The sequence below is a fragment of the Ambystoma mexicanum genome, chromosome 3q (genome assembly GCF_040938575.1).
Source record: "Ambystoma mexicanum isolate Mex_15411 chromosome 3q, UKY_AmexF1_1, whole genome shotgun sequence".
Lineage (NCBI taxonomy): Eukaryota > Metazoa > Chordata > Amphibia > Caudata > Ambystomatidae > Ambystoma > Ambystoma mexicanum.
The window spans coordinates 1,271,179,620-1,271,200,236 of NC_090926.1; the positions used below are offsets into that span (position 1 = coordinate 1,271,179,620).

At 47.6% G+C, this 20,617-nt stretch overlaps 1 protein-coding gene across 18 annotated transcripts in view; it reads right to left on the reverse strand.

The window, feature by feature from the left end:
- CACNA1A (calcium voltage-gated channel subunit alpha1 A) overlaps positions 1 to 20,617 on the reverse strand; it is a 2,932,691-nt gene that overhangs the window by 2,479,921 nt on the left and 432,153 nt on the right. For all 18 annotated transcript variants that reach the window (XM_069604327.1, XM_069604317.1, XM_069604315.1 and 15 more), the window contains exon 3: positions 10,581 to 10,720. In XM_069604327.1, the coding sequence (XP_069460428.1) occupies positions 10,581 to 10,720 (140 nt within the window). The remainder of the gene's footprint in view (positions 1 to 10,580; positions 10,721 to 20,617) is intronic.

Sequence of the window (20,617 nt, forward strand, 5' to 3'; positions counted from 1 at the left end):
GAACCATAATGTACCTTGTTCTTGTAGATGTTCTTGGTGCTGGACAGGGTTGAGTCATTTTCAAGGCACTTTGCAGTTCCTGCAACAACGTTCAAGATGGGAGACAGCTTCAGGTATCAGGCAGCAGGCAGATTGACGAGCGAGGCTGGACTGACGGCTGCAGGCTGGCCTACACAGCAGCTCAGGGTCAGGAATCATTGTCTCAGTGCTGGTTGGTGGGTCTGAAGCATGGGTTGAGGCGTCCAAAGGGGTGTTGGGGGTTTCCTGTCCTTTGTTAGTCATGCGACCAGGCCCCCCGTGGGGCCTGTTTGAATAAACTCTGATTACTATGCAAGGCTGACACCAGCAGCTAACAAAGGAAAGAGCGGATCCATGGAGCCTTTGTTAGTTAATCAGGCTGGCCATGGCAGGAGGAATGTTTTGCCCTCCCCCTTCTGAGATGCCTTGATGTGCTCTTGGTTGTCATATTCCAACTAAATATGACAGGTGGGATGGCGCCTGTAAGCTGTGTCCACCCAGAGTACACTGGGCTATGTGTATGTTGTGCGGTGAGCCACACATAAATGTGCGGGTACAATGGGCACGCCTGCCGACTCCCTTTGCAAATCGGGATGCTGTCTGCAAGCTGCCCATTAACCATCAGCCTAGTGGTCGGGTTTCCATAATTAGCTAGGACCATACGAGAAAACATTGGCGCACACCCAATCTTCTCCAGGGTCAATTGTAAAAAGTTCCACTCCAAGCTGCGAAAGCCCTGGTAGTGTCCAGAGCCAACACCGACATACAATGTCCTGACCTCCGTCCCCATTCAATAGTGTTTATGGCTCTACGAAAGTTGTCATATGTGTGGTGTCCTTTTACAAAACCTGCTTGGTCCGGGTATATGATCGACAGGAGGACACTAGCTAACCGCTAAGCTAAGATCGTTGTATACAGTTTTGCGTTTCCATTCAGCAGCAAAATGGGGTGATAACTCACAGGCACAGGTCCCTTTTAGGCACATCCTGTGGTTTGCAGGCAATGCTCAGTGAGATTAAATGGTGTGCCAAGGAGCACACTCTTTTGTAAAGCAGTGTTTCTGGGATCCTTTCACACAAACTTCCGTTTTGTTGTTATGCATTGTGTTAAGAAAGTTTGAATATCCATAGTCAATGAGATTTTCTTTTTCGCGCATCAAACCAGCAGATATCATAGCTGTAAACTTAGCTTCAGAAGGGGAGTTTTATTGTTGCTCACTTTCATTGCTGTTGCGTTCTGGTTGGTCTCCCTTTACTGGAGTCCCCCACACCTCAACGCTCTGCACACCGATCTCATGAACACACGGAGACCAGGGAATCTCTAACCTTCTTTATTTCCCTCTATATCCATGCCTGTCCCAGCTTTACTAGGCCATCCTCTTCCTCCCTTCCTCCCCCTTGTCCATGCCTCCCTCCTCTTTCCTTAAGGTGGTTCTTTCCTTAATTTATTTATTTATTTTTATATATTTATTTATTTATTTATTTATTTATTTATTTAGATTTATATAGCGCGCAAGCAGCCCACGGGCATTGAGGCTCTGTTACTTGTGAGAGCTTAGTTACAGAGGTACAGGAATGGTAGCAGTTGTTGGTACATTATAAGTATTACAGACATAATACAATACTTACAGCTTCTGCGATTGGTCATTACATTCCAGTTTATGCAGTGGGTCAAAATGTATAGTATTCATGCTGATGTGAGGGACCTTATGTGAAGAGGATGGTTTTCATAGCTTTACGGAAGGCGATGAGGGAGGCCTCACCTCGGATAGTGGGAGGTAGGGCATTCCAGTGTGTGGGTGCAAGATATGGGAAGCTGGAACCCCCCGCTCTGGCTCTTTTTACTAGTGGCACATAGAGCATGTTGGTATAGGGTGATCTGGTTGGCCTTGTGGAGGAGACAGGGTGGATCCTTTCGGAGAGGTAAGCGGGAGCAGTGAGGCTTAAGGTGGCCTGGCCGTATCTCATGTCACAACAATTGCCTGATAAGAAATTCAGTAGCTAACTCGAGCTGTGTGCGAGTTTTCAGTCGAAAACCTTCCATCACAACTCCAATTACTTAAACATTTACATATTAGAATAGGCACTGCTAACAACAAAGAAACATCTTTGAAAAGATAATTCCCAGGCTTTCCAAACCAATGCATGCTCCATCAAATACACCAGTGGTAACAGGTGAAGTCCACTATGCTCAGTAAATGCATGCGGGCCTCTCCTTTTGTTTTGCATGCTGTGCCCTGAAGGAGACATTATGGGCACTGCAGGTGACGGAGAAAGGAGATGGTAGAGGGCGCTGCTTTCCCCAGCAAAGGCTAAAGAAGATTGGTCCCTTTAAACTGAGATAAAGTGAAATTATAAGATTTCATTTTCACCTTGCACCATAGGTGAGTACTGGTACCCTCTTTTCAGGCGCTGAGAAGTGCAGGTACTCAAATGCTCCAAAATAAGAAGTGTGTGTATGGACGGCTGGGTAGGACCGGCCCATTTAAAGAACTGCCTATTAGTGAGCCATATCTTTCACTTATCCCAGCTGTGTTAGTAAGCAGTGTCTCGCATTTAGCCCATTTCTGTTAGGGAGACAATCTTTCACTGCGGGCTAAAGCTATCCGCGAGGCCAGACGCCATGATGTTGGCTCCTTCGCAAATGGTGCTGCTGCAATCTTAGGTGTTTCCACAAGGATTTTTCCTGTGCAAGTCAGTGGGTTCAGTCACATTTCCAGGCATCCAAGTTTATGTATCTTTTGGTCACAAGCCCGAATCCGCCTCTAGCTTGTATCCTTCACGGACCATGAGTACTATTGGTTAGTAACAGCTAATGTTCCGGAAACAAGGGGCCGTTAGGAATTTGGTACAGCACGTAATATTGGAGGAAACAGTAATGCGGGATATGATTGAAAGCTCGCCCGAAAGAGATGGCTTTGATAAGAGAGCACATTTTTCAGTGTTTTAATCGAAGACCAAGGAGTGAGTACAGTTCAGGTGTAAGAGCCTCGGTTGCTAAAAGACGCTGTTAACTCTGCCTGAGACTTAGTGGAGAAGGAGGGGTTATCAAGTTCCTGCAGATGCTGTATCTCATTCGGGGATTTATAAAAAAAAAGGGCTCTATATTCGAGATTACCCTTCTCGTGCTATTGCACACCTGCACGCTTAACACAACGTTGCACTCTCCTCTTTACACCCTGCTGCCTATAAATGCATAATGCAAAGAACAACAGTAATCACTAAAACTATTGGCATTGCCAATGCTTGTTTGTCTAGCTTTTGTTTCTGCACCACGTTTGTATGTTTTAGGCGTGTTGCGAGATGCGGGCCTGGAGTGTCTATTTGACGCTTTATTTTCTGTTTACTTTTCCTATTTCCTGCTTTTGTTTCCGCACGTGTGTTAATCAACATATGTGTGTTTATGCCAAAAATTAAACTGGATGCTAACTGCATGGCTGAAATATATGTGTGTGTGAGAGAGAGACAGAGATATGAATGCATGGCTGAAATTTGGCATCAATGTTAGAGTGATTTTTCGGGTTCGGCCGGTGTGTTTTCCCCCCGCACTGTGTGCACATTGTGTAACTAGTTGCTGAATGTATGTGTGTATGCAGGCATTTTCAATTTCTGTACATAGTTGTGTTTTTGGCTCTACTGCGCATGCTGGAAATATAGAAACATGTTCCCCTTCAGGTCTAAGTTTGTGCAAATTTGACATCTGAGTTTTAATGCTAGAAAACTTTTGCGATTGAAATGTGGTACATTTTAATGGGCGAGTTCAAAAGATACAGAGCAACCTTTTGCACTTTCGTATTTGTAATATGCCATCTTAAGATATCTGTATTGGTTTGGAAATCATGTTTGCCCTCTCAGGTTGAACTAATAGTATGAGCATTACTTGTTAGTAGCATAATCTGATGCGCAATGGTGCAATACCAAAGGCAGTCCCTAGAGGTCCATGTGGAGCAAGGTTTATGCAGTGCCACAAGCTCTACCCAGAGGTCCCTGAGAAGCAAGGTGCTTCGCCATCTGAATTGCGTTATCCTCTGGGATCTCGTGTGTAAAGGCATGAGCTGTGCATGGTAGCGGCCGGGACTAATGAGTTCATAGTAAATTTCAAAGATTTACAAAACAGACTATGAACAACTATCCTTTTGTGCCACATTTTATTTAGAGAATGTATCATTGGCTGTGCATTATTTTGGGAGAATTAATTACCCACATACTTGCGGTTTTAGGTGGGCTGGGGCTAGCTGGGGCAGAGCATTGGTAGTGTCCACAAACTGTCCCCGAGCAGGGGGGGGTACCCGGGCTCCCTCAGTTGCTAAATGTTACGAGCATGCACTGGCGCCTCGCGGTAGGAACAGGGAGATGAGCAAACCGTGAAAGATACATGCAAGGAACGCCGAAGCCGGTAAACCGCACCAAGCAGGGTGGACCGCATGGCAAGGACAGCTGTTCGGCGGGTCAGGACAACGCAGGCAAATCAAGAGAAGTGAAGCAAGACCTAGATTTGACCCGGGACAAAAGGGGAGCTGGCCCCTGAATGAGCACCTTGAAAAGCTGTGAAGCGCACGGGCCGTGCGTCATTTATCTATTGAATGAAGGTGATTTGCTCCCTCGATGGTTTGCTAATATCCCCGAGTGAGAAAAGGATTCGTTTATTTACAGACATCAGTTTATATCAAAACGGAGCTAGAGGGACTTTTATTTACAGCATACAGACAACACCATCCGAGACGATGCTGACTGACCCCAAATTCATGTTAGGAGGGCTTCTTGATATATATTTTTTTGTGACAGGTGTCCCTTGCCAAAGCCACCTGACCCTCCTGTAGGCTATGTCAGCACAATATGGCTGTGCTCCCTTCCCATACCCCCCTCGATTTCGGATCACGCTTAACTCAGTCCACAGCCGCGCACAACTTCATCAACAACAATTGTGGAAACAGAAAAAAGCTATAATGCGAAGAAAATGGTTGTAATGAACATACATTTGAACGCCCCCACATAGCACCAATGCATTAATGCACTAACGCTGTATGTGCAACAAGCACAGTACTCGGAAAGGGCAAGACTCTAATCAAAAGAAACAGCCAGAATGCACCAACAGGACAATACACAACATGGACATCTATCTCTCCAGCTATCCAAGGGATACAATGAAAACTAGACTATGACGATCCAAGTTATTATTATGAATAATAATAAGGTGCCGTGTGGCAACCAGTTTAGTGCAACAATGGAGTAATGGATACCCGAGGCGAACCCGCGGGGTTCAGGCAGCCAAGGTACACCAGAGTAACAGAGGAACACATAACCACAGTGGGACAGCACACAAACTTTGGGGTAACAACGTACTGGCACAAGAATAGCACGCACACACAGGCATCACAAGGGCACCACACAACCACTGTGCCCCCATTAGAAGAACACAACCACAATACACCAGTGGGGTAAAATACTGGCATAGTGAAGACATGGGGAAACACACAACCCCAGAGACCTGGTGGAATAAAATAATGACACACCAGTAATAGGACATGTGACAAAGTCCCATGTTGAAGTTTCGATGATGATACTGGGGAGAGCAACGAAGTGAAGTAGGCACCAGAGGTGGTTAATGGAGGGCCTCGAGTCCATCCCTAAAATAATGTGTTCCTCTCACTTTCCCAGACCCCAAGATGGTGGCACCCTTCCCATATCAGGTGTGAGTACAGGCATCTCATGGATCTATGCCTAAGGGATAGCAACTCCACTTGAGACCCCTAGCTCCTGAGGTGACCAGGAAAACTAGCAACCATGAAGGACCAAGCTCACGTCCCTACAATTGTAAAGAGTTGAACATTCAGGAACATTTAGCATTAGAAGTTTGTCATGCCCCCACAAACTTGTAGACCGGGTACTGGCAGAGAAGTATCAAGATCATAGAGGCCAATCATCAGGGGCCGTGGGCCAGCTGCAACATCAGAGGGGGTCTATCAGGCAAGGCAATACGTGGCCTTTATGAGTGGCCTTTATGAGGGCTCAGTCCGCGACCTTGCTCATGACCACAGGCAAGTACAATCAGCAGCAGAAAGGAAATTCATATTTAATTTATAGACCAAATCCTGCTCTGAGCCACTGTAGGGACACAGCTGCGCGGAGTTCAAGTGGCGAGAGTAAGTTGGCAAAGGGACAGCGGAAAGGAGGATGTTGAGAAAAAGGGGACAGAGCAGAGAGGGGAGGAAGAAAGGACAATGATAATAAAAGCAGAGGAAGGTTTAAAGAAGTTACGGATACAGAAAGAGGAAGAGTGAGCAAAGATAAGTTGAAGGAGGATAAGGGGTGGCAGAGGGAAGGGTAGACTGCAAATTAGTGAAGAGTGGAAACATCTGAAGGGGAGGAAGGAGGCCAAAGACTGAACAAAATCTGGAAGGGGCAAGAAGAGTTTGGAAGCAAAGAGAGGAAGTGAGGAGAGCTTAATCTTGCAGGCTGTAGGGGAAGTAAAAGAGGGAAGTGTTTTGGACCAGAGGTGTAAGAGCTAGGAAGATCAAGAGAAGGAGGTAGGACAAATAGGCACCAGATGAGCAGGGGGCTGCCGTGCCAGTGCTTACCGAGACTGCGGCACACTCTGTCAAGGGCACCTTGAACCCCAGCTGGCAGAACTGCTTTTCAATAAGAACTGCTTTGTGTTGAAAGGTAAGGAAGAAAAGCCAGTACCCTTAAATCTCTGACTTTGTGTGACTTTTATTTCACTGCCAGACAGCAAAGTCAAAGGAAACTGAGGGAGTAACGACAGTCCTTAAAAAAATAGGCATTGCCCCAGATAAGATTTTGACGTGGGTTCATTTTACTCCCTATTTTTTAAAGTTGGGAGTAAAATGATTTTTTTGGGAGTAAAAAAGTAAGTCCCATTTCTAATGATAGTTTTTTCTAAGCAAGTAACAACATTATAACTATAAAACAGAAATGTTTTTGAAATAAATATTTCTTTGTACATAATTGTTCATGCACGTTAACATATAAAGGTTTACCTCTTTACATCAGGCAGTAATAATAGAGGTTCTTCCTGTGGCACTTCATGTACTACTATTCCAAATCTGCCCATTGAGCTGTGTGGGTGAAAGCCAAGGGACATGCTTCTTACGCATCAGTTTACATTTTCTCTTGGCAGTATTTCTACTCCTTACTTTTCTTTTTTGGGTGTATTTGCCTATTTGTGGGTAGTCAAGGTGGCTGATACCGCCCTTATCTATAGAGCTGGAAGCAGGCATCACCCATTCTTAGTTTATTGAATAATACCACATCCTTAGTTACAGTTACAATGTACTCTAAACCCTTGCACATTTACTTTGTAAAATAAATCACATTTAATTACATCTCTGGGCGTTGAGTTGTCTGTTTATCCATGTACAGTGGCAGGTAACAAACTATTAAAGTGCACCAGTGGGTAACAGGTCCAGATGAAGCAAAGGGCCGTCACACCGACACCACATGAGCAATATACTCTGTGAGCTAATGGGAAACATTAAGACACTAGGATGTCTGACCCGTACCTCAAAAGCTGCGCTTGTGATCGTTTTTTGATCTGTGATTTGTTTGTTTTCTAAGAGTTGACCTGCCCTTCAACTCTTTATTGTGTATAATGCTGCCTTTGTGATGGAAAGTTCCTTCTTTTGGTCAATTTTCTAGATTAGTGTCAGGCCTAGTTCCATGGGTTTCTGAAAGACGGCAGCATCAGTTCCATTTCTGAAATTAAGACGATGGCACAACAATCGTCTATATACTCTTTTTATGCATGACAATCTACAGCTTCTGCATCAACCCAAGGAATGATGTGTCATGGCTTTTTTGAGTGAGAGCAACTTGAAGCCCGCACAAGGAGTCCTAGTAAAAGGGACAGTGGACAGTGTCTGGTAACTTGGTACAGTTATTTCGCTGGAGCAATGCTAGGACCCGTGACAGGTCCCAATGACTGGCCTCGTGACCCTAAAATCAAGTTTGTGTTATGGGAGGAAAGGAATTCCTATTTGACAGGTTTCATTAACACGAAGCAGAGGAACAGTTGGCGCTTGAACAACTGATTGATAAAATACGTGCAGCCTGGGGAGAGAGCTATCTGTCAATACAGAATTATCGATCCCCTACATACAGTCCGAACTCCAAGAATGTTACGTCCAGAAGGAGGCCTGATTTTTTGTTTTTGTATTATGCGCAGCCAATATATAAACATTCTTTGTGACCTCAGAATCTTCTGTCTCAACGGTCTCAGAGACATACCTTTGTGCAAGTTGTTAAAGGTTTTTCTATAAGAAAAAAATAGAAACCGTCACTGCCAGAAGCATCAATGTGGATCCCAATTAGTGATCTGGTGCAGCACCAAACTACCAGCTGATGCCACCTCACTGGGTTCCTTGTACCACATGATGCACTTGGTCTTCTTTCGCTAAGAAGGGGACTCCAACCAATCAAAGTGTATTTCCCTGGTACAATGATCTCTGCACTTTGGTCTGGAGCCAGCCCATAACCTGTCCTTGACCACCGTTCAGAAACTATTCTGAGTTTGGATTCTTCTTCTTTGTAAATATTATACTTACCAGGTATTTTTAATTCTTAAGGATATATATTTAAGGGACTATGTTCATGCATCAACATTCAGAGCCTGATTACGCATTTGGCTGTGACAGTAAAAAGTGATGGAAACTGAGTAACCCCACTTTTACGGTAGAAACGTATTATAACTGTTTCAAAATTGAAGGAAAATAGAGGAATTATCGCTGGTGGTGGTAATTCGTCCAAATCCCAACTGAGTCATAAGGTACTCCATAATGGGGAATAACACAACCTACAACAAACTCTGTAACGTGAGGATTTACCTAGAAATCCGTTGGTGGTATTTTGCCAATCCCACTCTATCTCATACAGAGATGAATTCTTTGGGCTCTGCCCAAGCTGCCAATGAGCCACACGCACTTCGGGGAGCTTTTGTCTTGGCTTACTAAGTGAATCAGCTGGGTTCCGAGGTGAGGCAGCACCCGAATTAGAACACCATAACCTTCTATTTCTCTCTAGCCATTCACTGGAGCAGAGCATTCCTGCCACACACTGTTATATAAAGTGGGGAAGGCAACTTGTCACCATCGGAGATTCAGATTGACAGAGCATGAGTTATAACAAGTGTAGACAGGAGCAAAACACTTTCGCAGCATGATAGAAAACCACAATGCACAACTGGGGTAACATGCTCACACATGTTAGACAACCATGGTGGCTCCATGATGTAGCACACACGTACACGACGAGCTACAATTGCGGTGCATCTAAAAATGAGTGCTAACCACAGCAGATCGATGAGGTAACACAGCAAGAACAAAGCCGTGAAGCAATGAATAAAAAAATGGGCATGGCATTGACACACACTGCAAACCAATGGTGTACAAATGTCACAACACTTAATAAACAACCCAATGTAATAACACACATAGCATGGGCAAACATCATTCCTGAACAGCATGAATACACTTGTGTGCCACTGGAAATCCACATAATATACACAAGTAGTAACTAGAGCGCCCCAATGGGGATACAAACTCACACAGCATGTGCAACTATCACAGTGTTCCAATGGGATGCCAAACTCACACACCATGAACAACAACTGCTGAGCACCAATGAGCTGACACACACACACACATAGCATGAGCAACAATCACAATGCACTAGTGGGGTTACACACCCACACAGCATGCAAAACAATCAGCTAACGAGATAATTCCACTCACACAGCACAGCACTTCCCCTCAAAGATAACAGTCACAATGCACAAAAGGAAGAAAACATCCTCCACAGGAAGGACTAACAATGGGCACTAGTGGGCTGGCCATCACTACTAAACTGCACGGATGTCTAGCATGGAGTTCACAATGTGTGGCAGAAGTGACAACTGTCTAGACACACACCAGATTGTACCCGGTAATGACAAATGGCAGCACAAAATCCTACAAAACTCTAGGTTGTGGACAGAAAATGTAAAACCTCTAGACACAGGGTTTTGGGCAGACCATATCCGGGCAGATGAGCTGGGCATGAAGCATGGATGATGAACCAAGCAAAGCGAAATTGGCATGACATCTGGGAAGATACAGTAAGCGCAGTAGATCAGAGCACGAACAGCATGGCCCAGTACACACAGAAGGGGTACGAGCACATCATAATTCTACACAACGGAACCCAGGCAGAGCACAACCCGCAGCAGAGCAGGAAGGAGGCACTAATGAGGACTGTATGAGCAGCTGCTGAGCACCCCGACACAACTCTATCCTGGCGCAGACTAGCATATGGGCTCCCCACTGGTAAAGTACACAGAAGCGTTCCAACCAGAACTAAAAAGTAAACACAGATTTTGAGGTTTGCAGAGAAGAAGGCTCCTAACGCTACTACAAAGCAACTGCTGGTTGCAAAGCAGCTGGGAGCTGGGGAACCCTTGCCCTGGAGCTTCTCCTCATCCCCAGTTACCTTTTATCAGTATATCTTTCAATAAATAGCCACTTTAGCATGTTTTACAAGTATAATTACACATGAGGTGAAGGAAAGACTCACCCTGTCATGACCACCACGAAATCCATGATATTCCAGCCGTTCCTCAGGTAGGAGCCTTTGTGGAAAGCAAATCCCAGTGCGATGATCTTAATACCAGCCTCAAAGCAAAAGATTCCAATGAAGTAGGGTTCTGTGTCGTCCTGAGAGAAAGGAAAAGAGCGAGAGGAACGTTTATTATTAACTTACAGCCCTGCACAAAGGCCACACATCTGGCAAGCCAGGGACTGACCCTGCAAGAAGGGTGCAGCCAAGGGGCTACATCCTGCGAAGTACATAACAATCCAGATCCAGCACTTCCAATCACATAGTACCAGAGCCCCATTTACACACATAGTAAAGCAGAATTCCTGGCCATTGGCCAACGCTACTACTATATAAGGGAACAGTGTCCAGGGCTCAGAATGAGGATCATAGTGGACTTTGTGATGGATGTGGGAAGGTCATTGCAATGCTGCACAGTCTTCTTCTCAATATAGATGTGTTTGTGAGTCTTCCAATTAAAAGTGTGTTGTGGTGGTGGGTAATGAGAGTTCTTACCTTTAGAAAAGTTCTAACTATTGGAGGTTTGTGGATAGTGCTTCTGGAGAGCTTTCTGATCGCAGATGAGCTGTGGCGGAGGAGAGTTATTTCCTAAGGAGATTGGTCTAACTGTGGGATTTGTGTGAGCTCAACTGCTGGAGTCCCTTCCAATTACAGATGTTTCACAAGAGAATCTGGCAGAAACCATTTTTCCCATCAAAGGAGAGGGATGAAAAATAATTATGCCATGACTAGTCTTCTAATCAAAGGACGAGACTTTCAGGAGAAGAGGGGATTTTACTGTCAGATTTTGCTGTCATAGAAACTTGGAACTAAAGGATGTGGAATGGAATAAGGAACAAGTTACTTACCTGTAACTGTTGTTCTCCAGCATGGGTCTGGCATGGATTCACATGCTCATGAATATTCCCCGTCGTCAGGCCGGGAATCCTCGGTATAGAAAGAATCAGTATCAGTTTCGTTTCTGATCTGTCTTTCTTAGTAGTAACCAATCACTGGTCTCTGGGTAAAACTGCCCCCAGCCAATGACTGCCCTCTCCCTAAGCCCCACCTCTGGCAGCCATCCTCAGATTTGGTAGCACGTAAAGTGGCAGTATGACCAAGTGAAGAGCCGTAGAGGGGTAGGCGGGAGGGTTCGCATGTGAATCCATGCCAGACCCATGCTGGAGAACAACAGTTACAGGTAAGTAACTTGTTCCTTCTCCAGCATGGGGTCTGGCATGGATTCACATGCTCATGAATATAAGAATACACGGAAGCACCTCAAAACCTTCCTCTTTGCTTCTGCTTTCTCTCTCCCTCTCCCATGCTAAATTCTTCACTAAACTGCACTGAATCTGCAACTGGGCCACTCTCACCGACCTCGGTACTGGGCCCAGCCACTCTCCACTTGCACTGCCTCCCTGGCAACCCCTGCACTGCGGGACTGTCTCTGTATCCCTACAGCCCCCCCCTCCCAGCACTTGTCTGCACTTACCTTGCACTTGCCACCAGCTGGCCCTATTTTATTTATTTTATACTACTTACCTTGTACTGCACTTCCCCCCTCCCCTTCCCCTTGCACTTTTTCCCTTCCCCTTACCCCTGCACTTACGCGATCTAAATGACACCTGGCCTAGTAGGATCGTTGTCTGTCTTCCCCTTGTTCCCCCCTCCCTGCCTCGTCGCCCCTTGAAACACTTGTGTATAGGCGCGTTACAAATGCCATATCATATCATATCATAGCAGTATACACATGCACAACCACGGGAGGTGGCAACAGGCTCAACATTAAGCAACATAAAAAGCTCAACATTAAGCATCTCTTACCTCCTCACCAGGCTCACCTTAAGCGAGCAGGTTGCGCAGCACTGCTTGGTCGATCCTGGACTCCTCCCTGGAGTCCCGATCGACGCAGTAGAATATTGTGAAGGTGTGTGTCAACCTCCACGTCGCAGCCCTGCAGATGTCGAGGAGGGGCACACCAGATAGGAACGCCGTGGTAGCAGCGATCGCTCTGGTCGAGTGGGCTTTCGGACGGCCAGGCAGCGGTCGGTTTGCCAACCGGTGACAGTGCATGATGCAGCCAGAGAGCCATCTGGAAATGGAAGCCTTCGAGAGAGCCTTCCCTTGATTCACAGGTCCAAAGTTTACAAACAGCTGTGATGTCTTCCGAAAACTCTTCGTGCGTTCTACGTAGAACTTCAGCGCTCTAGCTATGTCCAGCGAATGCAGAGTCCTCTCAGCCGGCGACGAAGGTGACGGGAAGAAAACTGGCAACACCAAGGGTTCGTTAAGGTGGAAGTCCGACGGCACCTTGGGCATGAAGGATGGGTGCGTCCTCAGCACCACCCTCGTGTCGTGAAAAGTCAAGTGTGGTGGCTTGCAAGATAGGGCCTGGATCTCTCCCACTCGTCGTGCAGAGGTGATGGCCACGAGAAACTTTAACGGTGCCGAATGCATAGGCTCAAATGGGGCCCCCATGCCCATGAGCCTAGTCAGCTCCACGTTGAGCTCCCACGCCGGGGCAGGAGCCCTCACCGGCGGGAATGATCGTAATTCATAAATTCCTTTACCAGCCGATGAGACCGCAAGGACGCCCGTCCTGTAGTTCTGGTGTATCGTGAGATGGCGGCCAGATGTATCTTGATGGAAGCGTGAGCTAGTCCGGACTTGGCCAATGACAGTAGGTACGGCAATACTTGAGGGGCCGTAATCCGCAGAGGGTTAATCTTCTCTGCACGGCACCAGACAGAGAACCTCTTCCATTTATGTCCATAGCACTTGAGAGTTGAGGACGCCCTGGCCTTTGCAAGAACCTCTCTGCAGTCGGCTGGGATGTCGTACCCTCCAAACTCTAGTGCTGCAGGAGCCAGGACTGCAAGTTCAGCGACTCTGGGTTGTGATGAAGAATGGCGCCTCCTTCTCTGGAGAGAAGATCCACGTCCGTCGGCAGCTTGACTGGTGTGGACGCTGACAAGTCCAGAAGGTCCGGGGACCAGATCTGTCTCAGCCACGCCAGTGCGACAAGGATCATCCTGCACCGGGACCTTTTGAGCTGGTTGATGAGCCAGAGCAGCAACGGCAATGGAGGGAACGCATAAAGAAATAGGCCGTCCCAGGGGAACGAGAAAGCATCGCCCATGCTCCTCGGCTGGGGGAACCTGCTGGCGAACCTCCGGCACTTGGAGTTCATCGCCGTCGCGCAGAGATCGATCTGGGGTTCGCCCCATCGTCGGAAGAGTCAATCCACTTCATCCTGGCGTAGTTCCCACTCGTGGCACGAGCGCAGCTCTCTGCTGAGTGAGTCGGCGATGGTGTTCTTTATTCCTGCCAGATGAAAAGGCACCAGAAACATCCCTTGGGCGACGGCCCAATGCCACAGATCCTGGGCTTCCTTGGATAGGGCAGGGGATCTGGTTCTGCCCTGCTTCCGGATGTAGAACATCGTGGTGGTGTTGTCGGTGAAGATCCTCACCACCTTGCCCTTGAGGGACGGAAGAAAAGACCTGAGGGCCCAGAACACTGCACGGAGCTCAAAGATGTTGATGTGGAGGGACTTCTCCTCCGGGAGCCAAAGGCCTCTCGCGTGAAGATCTCCGGAGTGCGCTTGCCAACCTTCCAGGGAGGCATCCGTCGTCACCGTCACCTGGTGAGCTGGGGTCTGAAAGTCTGTGCCCGCCGACAGATGAGAGCGGGTACCCCATCACCGAATCGCCTGACGGAATGTCTCGTTGAGTGGGATCCTGTCCTCGAAGCTGCCCGTCGACTGGACCCAGCGGGCGTCGAGGAACTCTTGTAAGGGGTGCATCCGAAGTCAGCAAAGGCGCACCAGATAAATGCAGGAGGACATAATCCCGAGGAGGGACTTGATAGATCTTACCCTGGCCATGTCCTTGGCCAGCAGACGCTGCACCTTGCCCAGGATGGTCCTGGTCCTTTCCTCCGACGGCGAGGCCAGCCGCGCCACTGTGTCGAGCTTGGCTCCCAGAAACATGGCGGCTTGCGACCAGGTGGGATTTTGGAAAGTTGATGGAGAACCCCAGGTCCGTGAGCAGCTGGACGGTCTTCGGAGTGTGCTCCACGGCGAGCTCCCTTGGCCTTGCGCCGCCACCGGTGCAAGGCACTTGGTGAACACCCTGGGTGCCGACTTCAATCCGAACGGGAGGGCCTTGAACTGGTAGTGCCGCCCTTGGACCACGAACCTGAGGAACTTTTGGTGTCTTTTTAGAATGGGGATGTGGAAGTACGCATCCTCCAAGTCCAATGACGACAGGAAATCGCCCTCCTCCAGCTGTCCCAGCACGTGCTGGAGGGTGACCATCCGGTGCCTTGATGTAATTGTTCAGTCGTTGCAGGTCCAGGATGGGACGTCATCCTCCTGTCTTCTTCTTTACAAGGAAGTATCTTGAGTAAACTCCGGAGCCCGAAGCCTCTTTGGGACGAGCTCGATGGCACCTTTCTTGAGCATCACCCTTACTTCCAACAGTAGTTGAGGCACGTGATTTTCCTTCCTGGCCACGGGTGGAACGCGAGGGCACTTCTTCTGGAACTCGAGGGTGTGCCCTTGGGCCAGGGCGTCCAGCACCCAACGGTCAGTGGAGATGGACTCCCACACGCGTACGAACCTCGTCAGCCGGCTTCCCACTGGGGTGCTTCGGTGGGGGCCCGACCCCACGGTCGGTTCAATCTTGTTTGGAGGCCGCCTTGCCTCCTTGACCTCCCTGTCGACGACGACGGGCACCACCTGACTTGCCGCGTCCCCTGTAGGCCTCCTGAGACGAAGATCTTGCCGCTTGGTGGCACGTCGAGGAGCTATGCCGGATCCCTTGGAGGTACCTTGTCTGCCTCCGGAGCGCCGAAAGGATGGCCGTCGTTGTAGGAGCACTCCCAGTGCCCGGCAGTCTCTGTGTCTGTCTTGATAGCCTGAAGGGACTCATCAACCGCCTTCCCAAACAGTTTGTTCCCGTCGAAGGGCATGTCCAAAACTTTAGTTTGTACGTCCTGGCGGAAATCCGTTGCCTTGAGCCATCCTCGTCGTCTCAGGCAAACGCCGTTGCCCAACTGACGGAAACCGGTGTCGGTGATGTCCGTTGCCACCGTGATGGCGTGGTCCGAAGCAATCTCACCTTCCTGTAAGATTTCAAGGGCCTCAACACTTTTGGCGTCCGGAAGGAAGTCTAATAAAGGGGCGATTTTGAACCACAACTCCCTGTCGTAGCAGGCTACGATAGCCAGGGTGTTGGCCGTCTTGATAGTCGTCGCTGCGGATGAGATGACCCGTCGTCCCATCGCGTCCAGCTTCCTGCCCTCGCCGTCCGGCGGGGAAGTTGATGTCGAGGCCGATGCCCCCCCAGCTATCTTCTTTGCCGCCGCCGAGACGACCGAATCCGGGGTAGGTTGCGCCCGAAGGCACAAGGGGGCAGCGTCGGGGACCCAGTACTTCTTCTCGTACCAGTCCCTCTTTGCAGGCGCCGTGGCAGGGTTCTTGAGGAGGGAGAGCCCCCCATCCCAGATGTCATCAAGAAGTGGTACGGCGAGGACCGTCTTCCTTTTAGCCTTGCGCCGTTGGTAAAGGAACCCTTCCTTCTTCTTCTCTTCGGGACAGAGCTGGAAGAGCTCGGATGCCCTGGAAATCATGGCATGGAAGGATCCAATCTCGTCGGGCAGGGACGCCCGAGCAGGGGGCGACGGGGGACACGTCCCGTCGTCGCCTCCGTCGTCATCTGTACCTGTCGTAGCCGTGTCCGTGCCCGTATCATCCCTGTGGGTAGTTGACCGGGGGGAAGGCAGAGCAGGCCGCAGAGGTGGGAGAGGTGGCGGAGGATGCGTCCTCCTCTTTTATGCGGTGGACTTTCCGAAGGTCCCGGCTTCGGTTCCCCCGTCGGGTCTGGCTCAGGTACCTCCGCCGGGGGGAGGGGCAATCTTGTCCTTATCTCCGAGCATAAGGACTGAATCGTTGACAAAATGGCTGCCGAAGTGTCCTGCAGCACCGGAAACGACGGGCGCCACAGCTCTACAGGAACCCCGTCGGCGACACCGTCGCTCTCGTCGTCGCCTTCGTCGGGATCCCTCCCGATATGCTGGGCCTCCTCCACGTCTTCGATGAGCTCTTCTTCAGAGGTCGTGTCCGTATCCACGATAGCCACCTGCCCCTCCCCCTCCTTTTCCAACGGGCACTTCGTGGGGGTCTTCTCGATGGGCCTGAAAGACGACTCCCTCTGCGGTGGCAAGGAGACTCTGGATCCTGAGGTCACCTCCACCGGCGTAGCCTCCACAGGCTGAGGCAGGGCCGTTGCAACATCCTCAATCAAGGTCTTAGAAGGGTGAGTTAAGGCCATCGTCACCTTCTGCACGCCTGGGGCGTTCACCTTGGTGGGAGGGTCCTAGCCTCGCTCCCCCTCTGCCGGAATCTTCGAGATCGACCGGGGCCTCTCCAGAAGCTTCGTGGGGTTCTTGGACTTCCTCTTACCCGAGCCAGAGCGTTGGCTCGTGGTTGATGGCACCGGGGAGGATGCGCCCTGCCTGGCAGCCAAGGAGCACGACCGTTCGGCGCTCCCGGTGCCCGCGGACTCGCGGTGCTTGGCCATTTGTTGGGCCCCCGTCGCCGGGGCGCCCTCACAGGACTTAGAAGACCGCTCGGATTTCTTCTTCTTCTCGCCTGCCGGGCTCTTCCCTTCCAGCCAGTTGGCGAGACAGAGGTGGCGATCCTTCATGGTCCGCTCCGACATGTTCCCACAAAACGCACAGTCCTTCTCCACGTGCGTATTGTCCTCATGGAGACAGTAGAGGCATAACGAATGCTCGTCCTCCTTGAACACATTCTGAAGCTGGCATCCAGGGCAGGTCCTGAACAGCTTCCTGGGCGTCAAGCTTCCTTTCTCCTGGGCGATCTCCGGGGTAGGCCTCGGAACTTCTGGAATCCTCCAAAAGCGTAACTCGACGAAATCTTCACCCATGAGGGGAGTAGAAAACTCCAAAACGGGTCTCCGTTGATCGGATGTAGAAACGGTGGAGCTTGAGGATCTATTTAACCGAAATATGAGAAAAATCTCCTGAAAAAGTGCAAAAACGCAGCAAAAGCTCGAGAGCTACAGCACGAGGACTCCCAACACTCGAACGTGCGGTAAAAATCTGAGGATGGCTGCCAGAGGCGGGGCTTAGGGGGAGGGCAGTCATTGGCTGGGGGCAGTATGACCCAGAGACCTACTAAGAAAGACAGATCAGAAACGAAACTGATGCTGATTTTTTCTATACCGAGGATTCCCGGCCTGACGACAGGGAATATTCATGAGCATGTGAATCCATGCCAGACCCCATGCTGAAGAAGGTATATTGCTGTGAGAGTCCTTCAAAGCAAAGGATAACCAATGGAAGCAGGAGTAAATGTATCAGCTAGAAGTAAAACCAAAAGGCATGTCATAGAATACAAAGTATTGGTATCAGTGAGTAGTCAGATCAGAGGATGTGCCATGGAAAATGGTATTTCAAAGAGCATCCTAACCAATAAGTGTGTGCATGGGGGAGGTTCTTACTGTTAGGGAGCCGTTTAACTCAAGGTAGTGCCCATGGTAGTGTAGAGGAGGATGTGCTATTGCAGACCCTTCTCACCAAAGGATATTTCACGCGAGTTGGATTTTACAGAGAGCCCTATAGCAAAATGGCTTGCTATAAAAGGGGATATTACTGTCTGAGATCCTTCTAACCAAAGTATGTTCTATGAAAGAGGGGATATTACTGTCTGAGATCCTTCTAACCAAAGGATGTACTATGAAAGAGGGGATATTACTGTCTGAGATCCTTCTAACCAAAGGATGTACTATGAAAGACTGATATTACTGTCTTGGAGCCTTCTTTTTTATGTTTCAAGATTTTTATTAGATTAATGTAAAGGCAAATAATACAAGAACAGTTAACCATTTTAAACATATATGGATTCATGTATCAAAACATATATAGTTAATACAGAATAAGTTGAGTATGCTAATTCCATAGTCCATAAATTACTTTGTTAACAATTAAGATAATAAAACAATAGAAAAATAAGACAGGGGGATCAAAGACAAGGTGACAGGACATAAGACAATAGGGAAGGGAATGGTGAGGACATAAATTGCAATCGATGACACATGAGCATTGAGATATTGCAAGAATACATTCAATTTTCTTTCAAATTTATGTAAATAATCAAATTAAAAAGCATGACATTTTTCAATACGATGCGTTGAACCGACAGAATTCCACCAAATATTAAGCAATAGGTTGGTAGTATTCTTCCAATTACATGTAATATTTTGAAAGGCAATACTAATTAACAAGTTAAACAGGGTTGGAGAATATATCTGTCTTATGTCTTATAGCTATATTGATAATAGAACCAATCATGAGATTGGCCAGAGTTAGCGTTTCTGTTGAATGGATGATTAATTGCATGCGTGACCAGATCTTGGAGCAAAAAGCATGAACATATTTACAATTATATATTAAGTGAGTAAAATCTGCATTAGGTTCAGAACAAGACCAACATTTATTGGAGAAACTATCAACAGTTTTAGCGATGCGCGCATGAGTTGGGAGAGCACAGTGAAATATGAAAAAGTGTGTGTAAGGTTGGCGGTATGAGATGTAGACTGGCTTATTTTCCAAATTTTGATCCATTGATCAGAGGGGATTTGCAAGTCCCAATTGGTTTCCCATTGTCTCATAATATTGAGATTCTGAGATTTCGAAGAGGAGTAATCACTTATAAACATATAAAGTTTGGCGGCATTGGTAGAGAGATTTTTGATTAGGACGTTTAAAAAAGGACCAGTGGATTTTTGGTTAAAGGCAGATGAAGGCTTAGAAAATGTCTTGATTAAAGAAGTATAGAAAGGAAGGTCAGACATAGGGATATTATAAAGTGAGCAAATCTTTGAGAAAGATATATTTGAGTTGTGGACTAGTTGTTTGACGAATTCAATGCCTGAAGAGTACCATCTGAGTATAGTGGAGCGATTGAGTTTGGTAGAGTGTTGCTTATTAAACCAAAGAAAAATGTCCTCCGGATTAGTTTTAGAAAAAGATTTAACAGGGAGTTTGTTCCAGATGATTTTGCAAAAGTGTAGCAAAGGAAAAGAGGTTTTGCGCGCTTGTTGATGCCGAAGAAAGCATGCAACAAATGATCTTGGCGAGGTGCTGTTGTTAGAAGTATGTGGTAGAATCCTATGTGCGCGTTGCAGTTCCAGAGGAGGTGAGAAGGTTAGTCCTAGAGCTGAGGGGATCCTGTTGATTAGAACATTTATTGGATCATCTCCTTCAGATTTTCAGGAATTCCATAAAAGCGGAGGTTGTACCTTCGATTTCTATCTTCCAGTTCTGTGACTTCATTTTCTAATTGCCCCAGTTTTACTTGCATACTCTTAAGACCCTCTACTCTATCCTACACGACACCTATTCTTTCTTCTGCTTCATCAAGTCTACCTGAGAACATTTTTATATCACTTTTGAATCCTTTGATCTCATTTTGTATGGAGGATAAGCGAGAGTCAAGTGTGGAAATGGAGGATCGAATATTTCCTAGTTCCTCTAGAATTGTTTCCATGCACGCATTGAAAGGAACATTGTCAGACAATGTTGTTATTTTTAAAGCATCAGCCATTATTAAAAGAATATCAAATATGAGTCGAGGGATGAAGAGTTCATGAGCTGCAGATATGTAGATCTATTACTGGAAATCTGTGGTGCATAGGATGCATAACGTTGAAAAAGCTTGCGATAATGAGGTCAACAGATAAGGTGATTAAAGGCTGGTGACAGCACTAGAAACTTCTCATTGAAGGAAATAAGTAAGGGTCACTGATAGAAATGAATCAATTCAATAAAGCTGTAATAGAAAACAATAAGCTTCTTTTTTTATTGCAAGAGAGAAGGCACTATGACCTGGAGCGTGGAATTAAGTGTTTCAGATGAGCCATTAAGCATTCCAAACTCGTAATGAGGCCCTATATCTCTTGTAGCTTCACAATGAATGTTCCATT